This window comes from Eucyclogobius newberryi, unplaced genomic scaffold, assembly GCF_026437365.1.
Source record: "Eucyclogobius newberryi isolate DKJ021-1_F unplaced genomic scaffold, fEucNew1.0.hap1 SCAF_7, whole genome shotgun sequence".
NCBI lineage: Eukaryota > Metazoa > Chordata > Actinopteri > Gobiiformes > Gobiidae > Eucyclogobius > Eucyclogobius newberryi.
The window spans coordinates 9065949-9085047 of NW_027316389.1; the positions used below are offsets into that span (position 1 = coordinate 9065949).

The 19099-nt window shown below is 40.4% G+C and overlaps 1 protein-coding gene across 1 annotated transcript in view; it reads left to right on the top strand.

Moving 5' to 3' along the window:
• Positions 1–3320, top strand: part of LOC140348858 (plasmanylethanolamine desaturase 1) — a 39997-nt gene extending 36677 nt beyond the window's left edge. Inside the window, exon 6 of the mRNA XM_072434973.1 lies at positions 3187–3320. Within this exon, the coding sequence (XP_072291074.1) occupies positions 3187–3308 (122 nt within the window). The 3' untranslated portion in view covers positions 3309–3320. The remainder of the gene's footprint in view (positions 1–3186) is intronic.
• Positions 3321–19099: the final 15779 nt, after the last annotated feature.

Below are 19099 nucleotides of genomic sequence, written 5' to 3' on the forward strand. Positions count from 1 at the left end.
GTTTATGATGAGTGTATATGATGAGTGTGTATATGATGAGTGTGTATATGATGAGTGTATATGATGAGTGTGTATATGATGAGTGTGTATATGATGAGTGTGTATATGATGAGTGTGTATGTGATGAGTGTGTATATGATGAGTGTGTATATGATGAGTGTATATGATGAGTGTGTATATGATGAGTGTGTATATGATGAGTGTATATGATGAGTGTGTATGATGAGTGTGTATATGATGAGTGTGTATGATGAGTGTGTATATGATGAGTGTATATGATGAGTGTGTATATGATGAGTGTGTATATGATGAGTGTGTATATGATGAGTGTATATGATGAGTGTGTATATGATGAGTGTGTATATGATGAGTGTGTATGTGATGAGTGTGTATATGATGAGTGTGTATATGATGAGTGTGTATATGATGAGTGTGTATATGATGAGTGTGTATATGATGAGTGTGTATATGATGAGTGTATATGATGAGTGTGTATATGATGAGTGTGTATATGATGAGTGTATATGATGAGTGTGTATATGATGAGTGTGTTTATGATGAGTGTGTATATGATGAGTGTGTATATGATGAGTGTATATGATGAGTGTGTATATGATGAGTGTGTATATGATGAGTGTGTATATGATGAGTGTGTATATGATGAGTGTGTATGTGATGAGTGTGTATATGATGAGTGTGTATGTGATGAGTGTGTATGTGATGAGTGTGTATATGATGAGTGTGTTTATGATGAGTGTATATGATGAGTGTGTATATGATGAGTGTGTATATGATGAGTGTGTATGTGATGAGTGTGTATGTGATGAGTGTGTATGTGATGAGTGTGTATGTGATGAGTGTGTATATGATGAGTGTGTATGTGATGAGTGTGTATATGATGAGTGTGTATGTGATGAGTGTGTATGTGATGAGTGTGTATGTGATGAGTGTGTATATGATGAGTGTGTATGTGATGAGTGTGTATATGATGAGTGTGTATATGATGAGTGTATATGATGAGTGTGTATATGATGAGTGTGTATATGATGAGTGTGTATATGATGAGTGTGTATGTGATGAGTGTGTATATGATGAGTGTATATGATGAGTGTGTATATGATGAGTGTGTATGTGATGAGTGTGTATATGATGAGTGTGTATATGATGAGTGTGTTTATGATGAGTGTATATGATGAGTGTGTATATGATGAGTGTATATGATGAGTGTGTATGATGAGTGTGTATATGATGAGTGTGTATGATGAGTGTGTATATGATGAGTGTATATGATGAGTGTGTATATGATGAGTGTGTATATGATGAGTGTATATGATGAGTGTATATGATGAGTGTGTATGTGATGAGTGTGTATATGATGAGTGTATGTGATGAGTGTATATGATGAGTGTGTATATGATGAGTGTATATGATGAGTGTGTATATGATGAGTGTGTATATGATGAGTGTGTATATGATGAGTGTATATGATGAGTGTGTATATGATGAGTGTATATGATGAGTGTGTATATGATGAGTGTGTATGTGATGAGTGTGTATGTGATGAGTGTGTATATGATGAGTGTATATGATGAGTGTGTATGTGATGAGTGTGTATGTGATGAGTGTGTATATGATGAGTGTGTATGTGATGAGTGTGTATATGATGAGTGTGTATGTGATGAGTGTGTATGTGATGAGTGTGTATATGATGAGTGTGTATGTGATGAGTGTGTATATGATGAGTGTGTATATGATGAGTGTGTATATGATGAGTGTGTATATGATGAGTGTGTATGTGATGAGTGTGTATATGATGAGTGTGTATGTGATGAGTGTGTATATGATGAGTGTGTATGTGATGAGTGTGTATATGATGAGTGTGTATGTGATGAGTGTGTATATGATGAGTGTGTAGCTGATACTCCAGTGGAAAGACTAACAAGCAAACACATTCATAGGTGTTACAATTGTAGATGTTTATCATGAACACTGTGAACTCAACTTATAAAAATGAATAAGAAGTGTTCTCAAATAATGAGGTTTGTACTTTGTTCTGGTTTTTCTGAAGTACTTATTTACTGGACAAATAGAAGACGTGCAGTACGTTTCGCTCACTTACAAAATATGTTTTGTTTTTTTTCCCTTTTCCATGAAACCCCTCCCACATCCTCACACGCTCCCCATGTCCCCTCCTTATGTCCCCTCCCACATCCTCACACGCTCCCCATGTCCCCTCCCCATGTCCCCTTCCACATCCTCACACGCTCCCCATGTCCCCTCCTTATGTCCCCTCCCACATCCTCACACGCTCCCCATGTCCCCTCCCCATGTCCCCTCCCACATCCTCACACGCTCCCCATGTCCCCTCCCCATGTCCCCTCCCACATCCTCACACCCTCCCCATGTCCCCTCCCCATGTCCCCTCCCACATCCTCACACCCTCCCCATGTCCCCTCCCCATGTCCCCTCCCACATCCTCACACCCTCCCCATGTCCCCTCCCCATGTCCCCTCCCACATCCTCACACGCTCCCCATGTCCCCTCCCCATGTCCCCTCCCACATCCTCACACGCTCCCCATGTCCCCTCCCCATGTCCCCTCCCACATCCTCACACGCTCCCCATGTCCCCTCCCCATGTCCCCTCCCACATCCTCACACCCTCCCCATGTCCCCTCCCCATGTCCCCTCCCACATCCTCACACCCTCCCCATGTCCCCTCCTTATGTCCCCTCCCACATCCTCACACCCTCCCCATGTCCCCTCCTTATGTCCCCTCCCACATCCTCACACGCTCCCCATGTCCCCTCCCACATCCTCACACCCTCCCCATGTCCCCTCCTTATGTCCCCTCCCACATCCTCACACCCTCCCCATGTCCCCTCCTTATGTCCCCTCCCACATCCTCACACCCTCCCCATGTCCCCTCCTTATGTCCCCTCCCACATCCTCACACCCTCCCCATGTCCCCTCCCCATGTCCCCTCCCACATCCTCACACGCTCCCCATGTCCCCTCCTTATGTCCCCTCCCACATCCTCACACCCTCCCCATGTCCCCTCCTTATGTCCCCTCCCACATCCTCACACGCTCCCCATGTCCCCTCCTTATGTCCCCTCCCACATCCTCACACCCTCCCCATGTCCCCTCCCCATGTCCCCTCCTCATGTCCCCTCATGTGTGTTTAAGGCTGGTGTAACTACCCTCTGGACCTGCTGGGCTTCTGGAGGTGGATGGAGCGAGCGATCGAGCAGTTGACGGGACAGAAGCCTCGATTGGACGACATGGCCTGGGCCAAGAAAACACACTGACAGAAAACGTATTATTCTCATTGATTTATGCTCTTTTGCACTCTGAGCTGGTTGGACCGGCTGGTTTAGGCCTGTGAAACCAACATGTGCTTGATACGTCGGGTTGTTTTTGGAGTTTGGGCTCTCCAGAAGTAACGCCATTGAAGCCTGTCATTGGTGCGTTCCTCAGAGACACTGGCATTTCGAATTTCTTCTTTTACAATGGTTTAATTAGTTGCCTGTATTAGGAACTTATAATATGCATAGGGTAAAATAGGAATATGGCATATTTAGTGTGTGAAACTGTTGCTGTTAGGATTACATTTGACAAAAGTGTTTCCAATGCCATGATTTCAATCTGATTCACGTGTGCTCTCCCCAAATTAAAATGTCTCCTTTAGAGGTTGAGTGGGAGACCTGAGTTTGCTCCATATCTTCTTGTCCTTTATGAACTAAAACACACTCAACTATACTTTTCCATAAACAGCATTAGGGTGGAAATGGGCTTTTTCTGAAGATTTACAATGGGACAGTTTGTGCTCACTGTCTTTCACTGACCTTTCATAGAACCATTTACTGATTTGAACAAATATGTTATAATATAAACACTTAATACAATAAATGCCCCTCCCACCAACAAGGTTTATCACCCTCATTCATGTGAACCTGTACAAAAATGTATTCCTGAAGTGTGTAGAAGATAGATCCTCAGCTCTGGGTGACTTCAGTCCTAATCATGTTTCTGCTTTATGTGTGACAAGTCAGCTTAATGTCATTTGTTTTGTGCGATTTTAAAGAAATTGTGATTTGATCTTGACACAATAGGCTCCTCCCCTCTGGGGCAAAGATGCTAAATCTCAGTGGCACTTTCCTGGTGAAACAAAAGTCAAGATTCAATAAAAATCAATCAAATGTGATTGATAATCATCAAATATAACTCTGTGTGGCATATAAACGCAAGTGGAACAAGTCTGATCTCCTTGAAGGCCACACTTGTTGTTGGCTGGATCCTCATTAACATTTGGCCAAGATGCCTTTCCTTTTGCTTTTACTCTTGGCTGTGATTGTAAAAGCACAAATATTGAAGTACATTTGCACAAATATAAGTCGTTATCCTTCTGACCTTGTTCAAAGACAGCTTCAGTTTTAATTCTCTGTTCATTCACATTATTTCTCATACATTCCTGATCATTCCCTTTTCAAACAGAACATATAAATAAGTCTGTTGTGACATAGGATAGAACTAAGACAAGTGCTTTGTGTTTTTTTGCACTTTTTGAGGAGACAGCCATTGAGAGGTTTCTAGTCGCGTGCTTTATCGACAGACAAACCAGTGGCAGAAGTTTTTGCACTTTAGATTCAGTTTGACTTCATTTGGCGTTTCCATCTCCTGCATTGACAGCAAACAACATTTGTTCAGCACCAATAAAATATAATTATGAAGTGGTTTGAATTGGCGGCTCATTGCTCTACAACATTCCAGGATATCAAACTGAGAAAACGGTGAAAACAGTTGTGTACGGAGCTAATTAGTGCCACTGAACGCCACACTGTGCAGGAACTGTACAAATGTGTCACTTTTCTGTAAACCCAATTGTTCTCTCAGTTTGAAGCGACACAAGGTAAAAGGCATTGATCACACTCCAGTGCCTGGTGTTTACAGAGACACTCTTCAGCTGTTAGGAAGCAGAACAGTGCCATTTCTGTGCATCTTTAGACCTGGCAACAGTCAACAGCAATAGCACTTAAGGTCATCTATAAACTCTGTTACATCATTCTACGCTTAGTTAAAACAACGTTTGAACATTGTGCAAAATGTGAATTCAAGTTAAATTTGCTTCTTTCTTTTTTTTTGCTATTGGAAACTGGATATTTTAACCTAATTTTACTACAGTTTCAACATTTAAGATGCATCCGTACAGTTTTTTTTGTTTTTTTTAATCATTTGATTGTCCTTTTCCTCACCATTTTGACTGTTTTATCTTCCAAACAAATTAAAAAGTTGCTGTTACACTTCACTCGCTTCACATTTAGTCTGAGCACCTGCATGTCATCTTAGACTGTCAGGAATTCTGTCACATTTTGTTTTATTTGCATCATTGTTCAGATGTCCCTTCTGTTATTACGGTTGCAGATTGCTGCTGTTCCACTTGCTCCTGAAGCTCAGAGAAGTCTTGTTCATCTGTCACTTGGTTCTGTTCTGGCTTCATCATATTCTATTTTGTATGAGAACGTGAGCCTTGTGCAGAGTTACACTTCTAATGTTCCATCCGACAGCTGTTCGCTCTGCTTGTCTGCCTTAATGTTTTTATCTGCTCTTTGATTTAAATAAAGCTTTATTAACTCGTGTTCAATGCCATTGCTTTGAGGAGCGGTGCCTTTTAGAAAGACATGATTTTATTTAGTTCAAATCAAACCAATAAAAAGGCAATAACCTGAGGCCCATTCCTCATTTCTGAGGCGGTAGAAGAATGTTACTGCTGCAGCAACGTCGCCCTCTAGTGGCAGATCATGTTCACACATTTGGAGTTCGTGCTGTGTAATTTATACAGTTATGATTTAGACACATTTCCCTCACAAAAGGGAACCGTCAACTGCTTCTCTCTTTGCAGATTTGTTTTATTGTTCTTGTTTATCTTGACAGGTAAAAGTGAGAGGAATTGCATTGTCCTCTTTTCTCTTTTGTGTCATTTCTACTGACAGACTTTCAGCTTGGTGGATTTTAACTTTTTAATCTTTTATTTATTAGTTCATTTGAACTGGGACAATGCACATCAATGCAAATTTCTGTAAATGTGTCTGTATTAGCTGTAGTTTAGCTTGTTTCCAGCTGTAGTCCCAGGCAAGGTATGAAATGCCAGCAATATACAAAACATACATTTACATGATGTACAGTACAATTAGGGTTAGTAGAAAAATATAAGAGATTAGGAGTCCATCTAAAAGCAGATTACTATGTGAAACGTGTACAGAGGACAGCATTAGTGTGACAGAAAATATCTCAACAAGACGCATTAGGCACAAGAGCAGCAGAGGGACATTTTCAACTATGGTCACAGGATTCTCAAGTAACCATGATTTCAACATATTTTCAAGAGTTCTCTGTGTACTAACACTGCATGTGAGCTGGTTTTGTGTTCCAGAACTGTACTGCTCGTACTGAAGTAGCAGATGTGGTGTGTCTGCTGCTTTGGCTGAAGAAATTAGAACGTGGTGGTGGGGCCAGTGCAGGATTTTAAAAAAACTGGTCATCGTCATGAAAATTGGCCACATTTTCCCGATGTAAGTGTTTATGACAGACAGGTTTCATGTCCGGGACGTTTGAGCTTGTTTGCAGACAGAATGGATTGTCTTCAGAGTTGTCTCACAGCCCTGTGACCAGCTGCTCACACAACGGGCCGGATGTGGCTTTGAAAAATAGTTTGTCAGCTTCTTAAGTTCGACTGCTAAAATTGGCAAAAAAAATGAACTTCACTTTTTGGGTAACTTTCTTTACATGTGCCTTAATGCAAGATTAGAATCTAGAACAGGGGTGAGCAAACTACGGCCTGCGGGCCACATGTGGCCCGTTTGTCTTTATAATCCGGCCCGCCAAACATGCTAAATAATATTTACAAAAAGAAAATAAAAATCACCCCCCCCATTTTTGCCCTTAAGCATCTGTCTGCACCTATATCCTTAATACATATGACGTGAAATGAATTAAATAATACATTTAATAGCCTATATTTGACTGAAAAGTGATATTTTATTTGCTATTTAATTTTTTTGATGTTTTTTTCACACCAAATATTGTTTGTGTGCGCTACTTGCCTGGATTCGAATGCGGCCCTCGGAGGAAAATAATTGCCCAGCCCTAGTCTAGAACAATTCCCAAATATTTACATTGAGTATCTATATATTCATACATATACACCAGGATTCTGTGAATTTGAGCTTAGTTTTGTGAAGAACATAAATTCTGTTTTTTTAACATTTAAATGCAGACACGAGTTAAAAAGCCATATAAAGACATGTACCAGAATTGGATTTTTTTTCCTGCCTCTTCCTTGTTCTTCCCATACATATACACATTATAGACCAGATAGGATTACTGCATACACTTTAAAAACATTGCAGCTCAAAATAATATCCATATTTACTACAGAAATTCATATTCAGACTGATTCATTCTTTTTGCTGCTTTTTTGCTGCCGTTGCCCCTGAGTTTAGGAAGCAGGCCGGGACACCGCTCCTGTGGGACAGAAGAGACCCTCAACACTGGGCTCCCACCACCACTCACAGATCTCATGCCATTACATTTTTGCTTTTATCTGACACAGAGGCCAAACCATTTTGAAAACCACAATGACAAAGTGACAATTATATTTTCCCCTTGAATTTGACTGTCACGCCCGGGGTGAGCCGAGCCTCCTGTGCATCAGATCGAGTCCGTCAGAGGTGCAGGGGTCCTCAGGGGTCCTCAGGGGTCCTCAGGGGTCCTCGGGGGTCCTCGCGCACACCTCCACGCTCAGGTGACATGTTGCTGATCTCACGACTTCATAGGAACTCTGCAGGAGATCTTTTGTCTTTCCCACATTACTGCTGTCGTCACTTTGACTGTTAAAGCCGGCGTTAACAAGACTCTGCACATGCTCTTGTCTCTGCGTGGCGGTGACATATTGGATCGCACTATGCTGATGTGCTTGGCTGATCGGCGCATCATGCTGTTAGCTATTAAAGTTTCTTACAGATACACTGAGAACGCAGGGCTTGATGGGAAAAGTTTGGGCGCCGAGATGCAGGAGACGACATTGTGCAGCACTCGGCTCGAGAGTGCGCCGCAAGAAAGGTTTTTGTGTTACAAGTAAGAGTGAGCAAAACAATGCCAGGACAAAAGTGGTGGACTGTGTTCAGATGATCCGGCTCCTCTGGGCAGGACCAGGTGATTAGCAGGTCGGTCATCCAAAAGCATGTGGTGCTAAATCAGGCTTCAAGGCCAGTGACCCGAGATTAGATGGACCAAAAATGACTCCTTGGGCCTTGATCATTAAGGAGCGGGTGCCAAATCAGGCCCCGCAGCACTTCAAACTGGCCCTCAAAACTTTACTGAGGTAAAAACACTACAGGAAATGTCTTGTAGTCCCATCATTAGCGTGAATGCTATTGATGATCGCTAGCATTACATTTAAAATGTTACATTCAGGTATTTTGAGAGCTGTGATGTGCTGATTGTATCAAACCAGGTCCAAACCAGAGCAATAAAAATACTGATTTACACGATGATGTTTTTAGGAGATTTTGCAGCTTTTAGATTCAGCTGTTGCAAAAAGAGCTACTTCTTACTTCCAGAGCCAAAACTAACCTTAAGGGGCCCGAAGCAGAAGTTGCCTTGGGGGCTCTCACCACTTGGACAAATAAACATGCAAAGCTGCATGATCTGCAGTAAATGTACCTGTGTCACTCACATACATACATATTATGTAAGATAAGTGAAGCACAAAGGCGACTGTGTGTAGAGAACATCACAAGCAACAAAGAGCACATTCCTCATCAACCAAAGAGTTTAAACATTTATTTTAATACATTACAGTTTGTTAACACGTGATATATACATATACATAGACCTATTAAGTGATATCAGGTCCAGGTAGTATTTACTTACTATACTATATACAAAAACACCTCTCACAACCAGACCTATTATTTATGTTTTTGTGAGATAGTTTGTAGGCTTGTATTTACAGATATGTAAGTGTATACATATGTAAGTGTATATATATATATATATATATATATATATATATATGTAAGTGTATATATATGTAAGTGTATATATATGTAAGTGTATATATGTAAGTGTATATGTAAGTGTATATATATATATATATATGTAAATTTATATATATATATATATATATGTAAGTGTATGTAAGTGTATATATATGTAAGTGTATATATGTAAGTGTACATATATGTCAGTGTATATATGTAAGTGTATATGTAAGTGCATATATATATGTAAGTGTATATATATGTAAGTGTATATATATATGTAAGTGTATATATATGTAAGTGTATATATATATATATATATATATATATATGTAAGTGTATATATGTAAGTGTATATATATGTAAGTGTGTATATATATATATATATATATAAGTGTATATATATAAGTGTATATATATATATATATATATATATATATATATATATATATATATATGTAAGTGTGTATATATATGTAAGATATATGTAAGTGTATATATATGTAAGTGTATATATATGTAAGTGTATATATATATATATATATATATATATATATATATATATATATATATGTAAGTGTATATATGTAAGTGTATGTATGTAAGTGTATATATATATGTAAGTGTATATATATATGTAAGTGTATATATGTAAGTGTATATATATATATATATATGTAAGTGTATATATACATATATGTAAGTGTATATATATATGTAAGTGTATATATGGATGTAAGTGTATATATATATATATATATATATATATATATATATATATATATGTAAGTGTATATATATATGTAAGTGTATATTATGTAAGTGTATATATATATATATGTAAGTGTATATATATTTATGTAAGTGTATATATGGATGTAAGTGTATATATATATATATATGTAAGTGTATATTATGTAAGTGTATATATATGTAAGTGTATATATGGATGTAAGTGTATATATATATATATATATATATATATATGTAAGTGTATATATGTAAGTGTATATATATATATATATATATATATATATATATATATATATATGTAAGTGTATATATATGTAAGTGTATATATATATATGTAAGTGTATATATGGATGTAAGTGTATATATATATATATATATATATATATATATATATATATATATGTAAGTGTATATATGTAAGTGTATATATATATGTAAGTGTATATTATGTAAGTGTATATATATATGTAAGTGTATATATATATGTAAGTGTATATATGTAAGTGTATATATGGATGTAAGTGTATATATATATGTAAGTGTATATTATGTAAGTGTATATATATATGTAAGTGTATATATATATATGTAAGTGTATATATGTAAGTGTATATATATATATATATGTAAGTGTATATATGGATGTATAGGCCCTTTTCACAATAGGCCTAGTTCCGGTGACCATAAAAGTGCAGGTCCTCACTTCTCGTTTTATTCATTCTCTACAGGAACAAGTCTTGCTCAAATAAATCAAAATAAGATCAAATAAATAATAATCAGTGTCAAGGGAGGAGCAGTCATATGACAATAGTATTTCTATGGCCCATTGTAGGTTCAGTTTAAGGGGAACTTAAAACAGTGAAAAATAACAAAACAGGACAGGACAGGGCAGGGCAGGACAGGGCAGGACATGACAGGGTAGGACAGGGCAGGACATGACAGGGCAGGACAGGGCAGGACAGGACAGGGCAGGGCAGGGCAGGACAGGGCAGGGCAGGGCTTGACATGACATGACAGGGCAAGGCAGGACAGGACAGGACATGACAGGACAGGGCAGGACAGGACAGGGCAGGACATGACAGGGCAGGGCAGGGCAGGACATGACAGGGCAGGACAGGACACGGCAGGACAGGGCAGGGCAGGACATGGCAGGACAGGGCAGGGCAGGACAGGGTAGGGCAGGACATGACAGGGCAGGACAGGACAGGGCAGGACAGGCTATTGTCAGGAGTTCTCATACTAGATCTGCAGCTTCAGAATGGCTCTTGGAAGAGAGTCGAAACAACTTGTTTCAAAAATATAATTGACAAATCTACAATGGAACAAAGTGACAAATGAATGTACTTGCAAGAATAACTCAAACGTAACCATCAACATAATAGCTGTTGTTTTTACACTTTTGCCAAAATCCCAAATTGTTAACAGTGAGAGAAATATTGGTGTCAGTCTAATTAAAGTTGTAACTCCAGGTTGAGTGTGTGTCCTGTGGGAGCAGTGCAGCAGCAGTGTGTGCTCCTCTGTGTGGGTGGGAGAAGAGTGTCATCCAGAGGTGTCTTCACATCTCCCACACTTATAGGACCAGGGCGTCTGCATCGCCACGGTTTCCACATGGAAATATATGCCGTGTGTAGGCTCACCTGCAGGCGCTCGCTCAGCACCTGCAGGCGCTCGCTCAGGTGAGAAAGTCAATTATGTTTCAAGTCAAGCGACAGTGTTCAGAGAAGAAATGAGAGTGTTTGTGATCAGGATCTCAATCTGGAAACGATTCATTTAGAAGCCCTTTTTTAGCATTCGCATGTTTATTTGTTATTGGTGACAACATTCTGTCAGACCTCATCTTTTTAGCTTGACATTAAAGTATACATGCGTTCGCACATCCGGGAACTTATGCAGTGGCAACCAAGTCCGCCATTTTGAAAGGGGCACAACAGCACGTCTACTACATACCAAATCCAGGAAATATGAGGCCAAAATGCCAAAAAAAACGCTTAATCTGTCAGGACATCGCTCTGTTGACTGGCCAAGAAATGAGAGCTTTGTCGTGTACTTTAGTTTTGCCGTTATCGTGTAAAGAATCACAGTATTCGTAGCTCATTACGCTGTAGAAAAGGATGCAGTCGTGTTGTTTTTTATATATCGCGTGCCCCTTTTAAAATGGTCGCTATGGGGAAGTCCCGGCTGTATGACGTCACCGCCAACGCATGTATAACTTTCCGCTGTAATGGTTTAATTTTAGAAGCTGCCGTGTGTTGTCATAGTCGAGACCGGCCTCCAGTGTGCTTTTATTACAGTTAGTCTGGTGTTTGACGCAGTATTGAGCTCTGGACTCGACCTTGTCACTTACTTGGAGGTGACATATATCAGACTTAGCCAATTGTATTATTCATTTTAGCTGTTGAAGTGTAGGGAAATGCGTACATCACACAGTACTTGGTTGGGGTGTGGATGATCCAGGATTGTTCTGTTCATCTTTTCATCTTTTCACTTTTCTGTCGTGTTTATTACAGAGCTTTTTATTCAACAGCAGCAGTTTCACGTGAAAATGTGTAATTTCTCGGCTCCGCTGCGCCAGGTCCACGCCACAGCTCCACCACATTGCAGATGAAGTTTTTTGGGAAGTCTGATGATTCTGTACAATACAGTTTGTCAAAGTGTTCTCTGAGATGACATGAGTGCAGCGTCTGCCTCAGTGTGTTTGAGTGACAGCTTCTCTCATGACCACAACACTCCTGCTCTGCTCCACCCACACGCGCCCTGGAATCATTCATCCTCTCATATTATGGCTCAATACATTATTTTTGATTAAGCAGTTGCATTTTCTTCAATTTGAAATGTTTATTTGAACACTCAAATGTTCAAATGTTAATATAATTATATTACCTATATGATCGTTCGCCTTTTTGTTTTTGAACACTGTAACATCATCATTAAAGATAAGATAAGATATTCCTTTATTGTCCACACATGGGGAAATTTCATTGTTGCAACGCAGGTAGATACAGAGGAAAAGAACAGATCACTTATAGGAAGTTTGAAAAACACTCTCAGTAGAAGATCTTCTTATAAACAAAACCTCCCATTTCCCAACAAGGGATGGAGGGGAAAAATAATAAAGATAAAAATAAATAAATAAAGATATAACGAAAGACCATACAGTACAAAGTACAAATGACATCATACAGAGAGTGTAAAAGAATAAAATATCAAGAATAAAAATAAATAAAATAGAATAAGTTTCCAAGATGTCCTTTCTAGCTTGCACTAAATGCCAGGTCTGTTTTCAGTCTGGACTTAAACTGAGTTGGAGACTCTGAGGCTCTGACAGGCAGAAGGAGACTGTTCCACCGTCACCTCTGGTCCTAAACTGGTCTTCAGGACGTCCTGCAGGAGCTGGTCAGCTGACCTGGAGGCTCTGAGCGGGGGATAACTGCAGTAACTCTCTCAGATAAGGTGGATCCATAAAATGCATACATTTATAAACAATTATTAACAATAAGAATATGAAATGAAATGAAAAGCCAGTGCAGATTGCTCTCATGTCTTAGTTACATGATGTGTCCCCTTTGATCCTTCATGCAGACTGTGGTGAAAATAAAAAAAATAACTTTAAATCATCTGGATGTGTTCAGTGCTCAGTGTTTGATGCACTTGTGCAGTAAATAAACTACAACAGTGGTTCACATGTTAGCGGAGAGTTACACTGTAGAGTTTGGATGTTGGGTGCTGGGGTGATGGGGTGCTGGGGTGCTGGAGTGATGGGGTGATGGGGTGATGGGGTGCTGGGGTGCTGGGGTGATGGGGTGATGGGGTGCTGGGGTGCTGGGGTGATGGGGTGATGGGTGGGGGTGCAGCAGCAGTGTCATTGGGACCACTGGGAGCTGCTGATGAAAAGCTGACATAAGACCACAGGGACACGGCTCTGTCAAACTGTCAGCCCGCTCCCCTCTTCCATGCTCTGGGAATGTTAATTAGCCGTGTTCATATTGTGTGGAAACATCAACACAAGTTAGAAGTGCATTTGCTACAAAGCAGTAGACATGAAAAGATTATATTGAATTTGTTGAAGCTTCTTATTCAATTTCTAGAATACTGATGTTGCCATATCTTTACTTTTCAGAACAATCAAAAAATAAATACAACTGTGGAACAAAAAAGTGAAAGCAAATAACACTGGGATTATCAGCGTAACAGATGAGCAGTTTGTGTGTGTTGAAGCAGCACATGAAGAGTCAATTTAAAGATATTTAATAGTAAATTCCAGAATGGAGGAAAAGTGAGGTGGAGCATAATGTGAGATTAGCCTCAGAATCACGTGAAAGCCGCTCATATCGAAAAGCATTTTGAAGCTAGTACATTTCTGACATTTATACTCTGGAAATGATTTTCAAAAAATGTTATATTATAAAGACATAAAACCTTAACATTTAGATCCGATCTCATTCTTTGAAAACGTTATGATCTGCTTCATTTTACCTCCAGTTGCCTCTAGTATAGAATTTTGAATAGAAAAGCAGCAGCAAACATGTTATATTTCATTTTGTTTGTATTGCAGGGAAGTTCTTTGGCAAATGAAGTCACAGGATGTCAACACCAACAATTCAGGGAAACGCTCAATCCACTGAGCCACAAAACTCATTACCTCTGATGATATAATATATATATGTAATAACTATAAGATGTTCATCTTATCCAGCCAAAAGATGATCAATTACATTATGTTTACGTAACGTCTGAAATAAGTTAAGGACACTCACAACCTTTTGCTTTTTCTGTCACATTGTCATAAAAATCAAGTCAGATGCGTGAAGTCTGTCAGTGTGAAACATGAAGTCATTATAAAGATAATCCTTGAGATCTGAGCCAATATGGTAACTATGGCAACTGGATGTAAGTGAGTTAGACCAGAGAGAAGTCAAGTTTGTCCTTGAGGATCAAGCACTTTGTACTACTTAATACTAATCTTAATAAAGTAAGAGAGGACAATGTTTTTTTGCACAAAAGAGCAAACACTTTCTGTCTAGACTATTATTGCATTTGTTTCTCATTTATTATTGCATTTCATCCATAAAACTGGACCACTGTGAAACCCACAACCTCCCAGCAGAGGGCAGCATTGCACTTCAACGAGATCGTGCGACACTGGATGAAAAAGTATGTGGGTGGACACTTTGCAGAGTGAACTATAGAAAATCAGTGCAACTGCTTTATTGTTTTTAATGAATATGCTTCGCCATAACAAACCTCTTCGCTGTCACGTGCATATAGCCTGGCCTTAATAATTGTCGTTAAACATTGCCCGACAGTGGCCTTGTCCATTACTGACCCCCGACTGGCACCTGCCCATCTGTCGCTCCTGTCCAAAGTCATTTATCATTCATCTGCTCGGACCCGCCCTCAACATCCACCCACTGTTCCCAATGCTCTCCATTTCTCCACTAAACTGACAAAAAGGTGTGCGTTAAATGCATGTTTCATCAAATTCAGACATATTCTGCACCTACTTAGTCAAGAATAACACTATGATGACCTGTTATTGGGGGTCAATGTCATTTGGAAATTCATGAATTCACCCAAACCTCCTGCTTTCAACGCACCAACTTTGGAGAAATTAAAGCCAGGAAATGTTGCTTCCAATAACAACACAGTCAAGGTGAGAGGCTGACGTGTCACCTGTCATAATCTGATGCCTGGTTGGTGTTGAAATATTTGTGTTAGTGCAAAGAAGTACCCATGAGGAGGTAGAAAAGTATGTAAATGTGTTGAAATGAAATGAGTGTGAGAAGAGTAGAAGGATAAAACAAAAGGAGGAGGAGAGAGCGAGCTGTCTCCGGGTTGAGAAGATGTGGGCTGCCGTTTTTATTTCCTCTGTGGGAACACAACAACAGGGCTGTCTGTCTTAGGTGCTGACGCGGCAGAACTGAGACACATGGGCTCAATTTCACACACAATCGCGCACACACTTTTATGCACAAACTCACTTGAACACTACATTTGACAGGGGCAGGAGACAGGGAGCGGTTTAAACGTCTGTGTTCAGCTATCACATCATGTCGGCTCCAGTTTCTGTACAGTAGACGGGGACGGTGGGAAGCAACACGTCTCCGGCTTGAACGAGGCCTAATTAAGTGTTCAAATGTACTACAATTGTGTTATTCATCTAGAAATCTGATATAGAGATGTTTTATTTCTGGAGACCATAATGAAGGGGATACCAAACATGAACTTTACTTAATTGTATTAAAACTGTACTTTGATTGCCTGACCCGCCAGCCCCGCCCACATTCTGTTTGAATGCGTAAGAGTCTGGAATTGGAGTCAGAGCCAATGAAGTCGTCGGTCATCCATTTACCGATCCAATCCCAGGCGGAGGTTTTAACGCGTCACACTGAGATACGGAAGTAGCTCTTCACCCACGTTCCAAAACATTCAAGATGGCGGACCCGGCTCGTGACTCGGCTCGTGACCCGGCTCGTGACCCGGCTCGTGACCCGGCTCGTGACCGAGTGTTTACTTCTGCTCTCGCTTCGTCTTGAACGATCAGGAAAGTCTGCTCTACTCGCCGTGATGAACGTGCGTTAGATGCGGTTATACGAAGGGCGTCATCGCGATTCAGGAGACATTTTCTGTTCGGGGACGGATAACGCGGGACACGCCTTGTTGACATTGTCTACGTAATATCCGCTTAAGCGTGTCGCGTTTTTTGTGTCACTTCTGGGTTTATGTGATTGGTTCTGTCTCTGCTCTAAACTCCGCCCTAGAAATTGAAACGCAGCGGTCGAGCCCCAGACCCACACACAGTTTTGATAAGTAGTTTGCCAAAACATGTTGGGAATGGCTGGTTAGGCAAGTACTTTGATATAATAATGGAATTCCAACTATCTTAACTTTAGATTGTATCAATTTGAGTCATTCTAAGTTGTGCTGAAACTGGCCTCACACAGAACGGCGAATGGAAGAATACTGAGAGAAGGCGTCAACCTTCATATCACGCCCCATATTAAAATGTATAAATAGTTTGAGCGCACAGGGTCAGGGCGCGATCTGGAACACCCGTGTAAGTCGTCGTCACATTCGACTAGGGACAGATGGTAAGTGCTCTGTTTATCTGTATTAGAATTGTACATGGCAGTGATTAAACATTTCATTAATTCTAACTCTTTTTGATTCTTGCCCTTTCTTTCATAAACGAGCGCGGCAACATCTACTTTCAAAGCGTTTTATACAAGTTAAAAGGATGTCAGATACTACCCAGATACTAATCAATACTACAAATATTTCGATTCAAGAGTCTCATTTGAACATTAATTAAGAAAAACAAATAAATAGGACTTATTTGGAGCTTTGCTGAATAGTTTTTTGGTATTGATCTGTACCAGAACTTTTGTAAATCACATGGTATAATTAGCAAAACTATTAACGTTTTCTACTTCCTAACTTCCTACTTCCTACTATTTTTTGGTCAAATGGAAAAATAACCTTGCACATTACATGCTTGTTTTTTATTTATTTATTTTTGGCACTGTCTACAAGTGTGTAATTTGTGTTCCATTGTGAAGGAAATCACTCGCCCAAGATGAATAAATAAATACATGAATACAAATAAATGCATTTATCAATATATTATTGTTTGAAATCACATCGTTGTTTTATTTTTTTCTAAAACCATCATTGTGGTACCAACATTTGAATAAAAATGGAGTTTTAAATTTGAGCATCGTGACAACAGTTCATAAATGTTCTTGACTGATACGTGCAACTACAATATATTTCAGCTCCGCCATAAAGCACTGGATTCATGAATATGAGAGAGAAAGTGTAGCAACAAGCTAACTCCTGATGGAAACATGTTTGCAGTATTTAAAGACATATTTGTACTTGGCTGATTTTAAGTAATCAGCTACAACATAATTATGTACATTTATATTTTGTTTGTTGTAAACAACAATGTTGATCTAAAATGGTTTTCTTGAATGTGACCACTAATGACCACTAAGGACCACTAATGACCACTAATATTCTGTTCAAAATGTCAGAACTGAAAGGCCCTGATCATTCATAGCCACATATTTTAAAACTTCAAGTATGATCCATGGCAATGTTTGCATGGTATGTATGCTTCGACCAATCGCAAGTGACTACAGAGGAATGGGTGGAGCAACGTGGTAACTGAAAATCAGACATTTTCTGCGTGCAGTACAGGACCACACAGGAAAGTACAGGCCCACACAGGACCACACAGGACCATACAGGACCATACAGGACCATACAGGACCATACAGGCCCACACAGGACCACACAGGACCACTCAGGACCGTACAGGACCATACAAGACCATGCAGGACCATACTGGACAGGACCACACAGGACCACACAGGACCGCACAGGACCATACAAGACCATGCAGGACCATACAAGACCACACAGGACCATACAGGACCACACAGAAAAGTACAGGCCCACACAGGACCACACAGGACCATACAGGACCATACAGGACCACACAGGACCATACAGGACCATACAGGACCACACAGGACTATACAGGACCATACAGGACCATACAGGACCACACAGGACTATACAGGACCATACAGGACCATACAGGACCACACAGGACTATACAGGACCATACAGGACCACACAGGAAAGTACAGGCCCACACAGGACCACACAGGATCATACAGGACCATACAGGACCACACAGGACCATACAGGACCATACAGGACCACAAAGGACCACACAGGACCACACAGGGCCACACAGGACCACACAGGACTACTCAGGACCGTACAGGACCATACAAGACCATGCAGGACCATACAGGACCACACAGGACCACACAGGAAAGTACAGGCCCACACAGGACCACACAGGACCATACAGGGCCACACAGGACCACACAGGACCACTCAGGACCGTACAGGACCATACAAGACCATGCAGGACCACGCAGGGCCACGCAGGAACACGCAGGACCACACAGGACCACACAGGACCATACATGACCATGCAGGACCATGCAGGACCAAGGAGGACTATGCAGGACCATACAAGACCATACAGGACCGCACAGGACCACATAGGACCATACAGGACCATGTGGGACCGCACAGGACCACACATGACCATACAAGACCATACAGGACCATAAAAGACCATGCAGGGCCACAGAGGACCATACAGGACCACACAGGACCATACAGGACCATACAGGACCATACAGGACCATACAGGCCCACACAGGACCACACAGGACCACTCAGGACCGTACAGGACCATACAAGACCATGCAGGACCATACTGG